The 4240-nt window shown below is 47.3% G+C and overlaps 1 protein-coding gene across 1 annotated transcript in view; it reads right to left on the reverse strand.

Annotated features, from left to right (window-relative positions):
• Nucleotides 1-234: 234 nt before the first annotated feature.
• BZRAP1 (benzodiazepine receptor (peripheral) associated protein 1) overlaps nt 235-4240 on the reverse strand; it is a 32009-nt gene continuing 28003 nt past the window's right edge. The window contains exons 20-22 of the mRNA XM_010135912.1: nt 3769-3840; nt 2511-2639; nt 235-261 (exon numbers count right to left, since the gene is read on the reverse strand). Coding sequence (XP_010134214.1) covers nt 235-261; nt 2511-2639; nt 3769-3840 — 228 coding nt within the window. The remainder of the gene's footprint in view (nt 262-2510; nt 2640-3768; nt 3841-4240) is intronic.

The following is a 4240-nucleotide window of genomic DNA, read 5'->3' on the forward strand; positions in this document are numbered from 1 at the left end:
AGCAGATCACGCTTGTCTTTCACACAGAACCAGTCTGGCAGGTGAGGGTCTGTCACCAGAGGATTTGAAGGTGGATTTGCCAGCAGAGCCCCAGACCAGCCTGTCAAACCACAAGCAAGAAAAGGAGCAAACTACAGGTGCAGGACCCTTTATGTGCTAGGCTGGGTGGGAGATCGAAGAGGTCTTCTCACACAAACTTACATGGTTGCTCTCTCTATGTATCATTCATATCTATCACTGGACTCTTCTCTTCCTCATTCTCTGAAGAAAAGAACCGTCACGGGTGCATAATACAGGCAGAAATAAATACATGAAATCGATTAGAATCAAACACTTTCTGAAGGTGCTTTACAATCAGTCTGACAGAAACTGCACACTACTGATGCAAAAAAATTCATTCGAGCGCCGCAGCAGTAAAGCAACTGCATGAAGTTGGTGAGCATGAGTGTTTCAGGGCCCTAGTCTGCGACTGTAACTTCTTGGATACTCCTCTTTGTGCTGCGTTTTTATGCTCAATCTAAGCCCCAAACAATGTCCTTCTGAAAGTTAAAGTGCTGCAAGTCTTTTTAGTTGCCAGCAATTTAAGTTTACTCAGAAATAAATTATCCACCTTCCCCAGTTCAATTTGGAAACTAAACTGTCCTTTTTCTCAGGCCTTTGGCAAAGCAGCGGGGAGAAGCACGAAGACCAGAGAGGGAGAAAACATCAAATCCAAGAAGTTACAAGCGATTTACAAATCACTCATGATCCCACTGGAGAACCTTCTGTTAAGACTGGAACTAGCTTTTACACAAGCCCAAAGCTCTGCTGTGATTCCACATGCCACCCAGTGTGTCAGGTCTCAAGCTGGGACTGAGGGTTTGAGGGGGGTCTCTTTTGCCATGCTGTCTTTCACAAGATTCAAACAATCCTCCTCCAGAGGCTGTCATGCATCTTTTGCCTTCGGTGGTTTTTTGCACACCCCCCACCCCAAACAGCAGCATCAAAGGTGAGTCTGTGTGCGTTGTGTACACCACCAACACACGTTAACAAGCAAATTCCTGAACTCTACCGAGCGAGTATGTCGCTGGAGTTTGGAAAGTGCCAGGCATGGCTGTAGCACTGTGAGAGTCCCTTTCAGTGCAGGGATGGCCCTCAGATTTATGCTACAGGAGTAGGTGTTGCTTCTGCCTTACCCATGAGGTGCTCTGCTCGTAGGTAAGGATGCTGCGATTGCTGCGACAGAACCAAAACCTCAGTGGGGTCAGGTTCTGCCTTTCCTCAGTAATCACTAAACATACTTAAATGTAGTTAACTCACACAGGTTTGGTTATGAGCAGAGTCAACGTACTGCTTTTGAAAGGGGACAAACAGGCCCTTCATGTTTGGAAGTTGTTTGGACAGGTCTGAATTGCAGAGCCCAGGCAGGACTGCACATAGTTAAGAGAGTGCTAAGCCACAGTCACCCAGGACAGGCACCCTGGTGAAGCAGGGAGGCAGCAGGGCAGGAAGCAGGCTGGCACTACACAGAAGCAGCCAAAGTCATGCCTAGGTAGTTAATGTGGAAATAAAATTGGCTTAATCATAATCAACTGAATTTTCCAAATCCTGAGACTTCAGACTACAAAGAGCAGCAGCTCAGGGATCAGCCGAGTACCAAAACTACCAAACTGATCCTGACCTAACACTTTACACATCTTTATGGGTCTGGCACCACTTGATAGTGCCAATAACCCCCAGGAAGAACTGAAAGTTGAGTACATGTGAGCTGGGACCAAGCTGTGTCCCTCCCTGCCTCTCACTCTTTAGAATGACACAGCGTATGAGGTCCACGAGTGACCAGGAAAGTGCTACACTTTTGGCTTCACCCACTGAGGACCAAAAGAATTTGGCAGATGACCCAAATCTCACACTTCAGCATTTCTTTCAAGACTATCAGCAGCATAATGCAAGGGATTAGCTTAACCTTCGAATTCCCTGCACGTGTGGGACGCTTTCAAAGCCTTAGGATCCATCCCACAGTTTGGGAAACTCCCCAGTGCATTCTGAATTTATCTGGAAGCACCTTGGTCTGGATTACGGTATATCTAAGTCAGGATGGGTGGAAGAGCACTGGTGTTTGATTGTCGGTAACTCCAGAACTCTTCGGCACGGATATGAGCACACCTGAGGAATTCCATGTGTCTGAGGGGCTGGCTGAACTGCTTTGGTTGCAGCAGGATTTCATCACTGACCCTTCTGTGGATCTATGAATTTAATGGTGGGACCTGGGATGCTCTTTGCTGTACTGACCATAATGAGACTGAGGCCTCAGTGGATGTTATTGCTTTGTGCCTCTTTTTGCGCTATAGAGTAAGTCTTCCAAGAGCACCCAGCACTCCCTTCTGAACTTTTGAGTGTCTCCCATGGGATGAACTGAGCTGCATGCAATAATTTAAAGGATTTCACCAGATGCCGCATGCTGCACAGTGCCCAGTCTCCAGCCTCATCACAGGCTGGATGTCCATTCTCGTAGAGTCACACCATCTCACCTGGCTCTCAGCACTCAGCGGAAAACCTTCTTTATCTTTTGAATGAAGTTCCTTGACTGTGTCTCCATCTGAAGTCACAGCTTCCAAGAAGTTAGATGGGACAAGCCCTCTCTGTTGGTTCAGCTCTCCCTGCAAGATCAACATTCAGTTCTCACATCAGGCTGATGGAGAAATAACAAACAGAGGAGCAGTCCCATGCAGAAAAGGCTACGCTGTGGTCAGAGAGAAGCCCAGGAACACACTCATGCCGGAAGGATGGATCCTCAGGAAATTTCACTACTTACATCCTTGCTTAGTTATGGAACAATTCAGAGTACAAAACCACAGAAGAGAGCAAAGGAAGAAAGATGGCAGCAAGCCGTGATGACTGTATTCCAGCAACACGGTCACTTCCACAACTCAAAACATTTTCCCTCTGTCCCCAAAGCAACCACAACATGACTGTGCCACAAGCTTTCTAAAGGCCTTTGATTTGCTCTGTTTTTTTTTTTTTTTTAAAGAATGAGGTACTACTGGTACAACGTCCTGTAGGCATTGTCCCAGTGCTCGCTGGGGCCCAGTGCTGCAAACCAAGCTTGGCAGTGCTCCTACTAACAAACCGTCTGCGATTCAACAGCCGATGGGCGGGTGAGACAAAACCAAGCCCAGTGTTGTCTGGCCATCACTGTAAAAGAAGTCAAACGAAACATGCACAGTGATCCCCTCCAGAGTTCAAATGAAGCTGACCCTCCACTTCGATGCGTGAAGGCACAGCGCTTTCTGTGCAGGAAAAGGTGGATGACCCAAGGGCCAGGGATTGCTGGCAGGCCCAGTCCCCACATACGCACAGTAAATCCAGCAGACGCCAGTGCTTGTGGAAGTTGATACATTGAAGTGTGGACAGATGGGGTCACCATACAGTTTCACGTTATCATTTTAGCTCCGGCCCTGGATGAGACCACATTTCCAAGTGCTTGGTGACAAATCAGCTTATAGCAGATGCTGACTCAGCTGACATATGTACAGAAAAATGCATCCTAGGCTTTGGGAAACCTGCAGTCGAGTCATGCCAAGAGATAAACTCAGAACCATCTGGATACTGGCTTTACAGGAGGAGCGTGGCCTGCCAGACACAGTCTGCTCTGCGCTAAGCAGATACGGGTTTATTTTTTTTTCCAGAAGCCAAATACTTTGTTCCCTGATTTCTATTCTCCTGCCACTAGATGGACTCCAACAACTGCAGATGTAGCCACAGGACCTTCCCCAGCGCTGTACTTACATAATAGAATCCATCATCATCCATGGACCCGAACACAGTGATGATGTCCCCGGCACTGAAAGTCAGTTCAGCCTGCAAGGAGCAAGAGAACAGTCACAGAAGAAGCACTGCCTGGAATTTCTCACCAGAAACACGAGGTCACCCCAAGCTTCTTGCACAGTGAGGGAGGGAGGCCATTGTGTTCTGCATCCTGTAAGTCCACGATGAAGAAGAGTGACCGACATGGGTAACTGTGGAATTCAGTGCTAAGGAAGCGTGTCATAAATCAAGGCAAGAGCAAAGTCTGTTTCTTAAACCACTGTTATTAAGGCTTCAAAATAGCACCTACCACCTGTTCTGGAAAAGTATGTTGAGAACAAGCTGAACGAGCACTAGAAATACCTTTCATTTCTTTAAATAAAAGTGCTAAATCCCACTCCCTTGGATGAGCCTGTTCTGCATGCAATGCTCTGCGATTAGTCACCAGCAGGAA

Source organism: Buceros rhinoceros, unplaced genomic scaffold, assembly GCF_000710305.1.
Source record: "Buceros rhinoceros silvestris isolate BGI_N320 unplaced genomic scaffold, ASM71030v1 scaffold10955, whole genome shotgun sequence".
In the NCBI taxonomy this organism is placed as follows: domain Eukaryota; kingdom Metazoa; phylum Chordata; class Aves; order Bucerotiformes; family Bucerotidae; genus Buceros; species Buceros rhinoceros.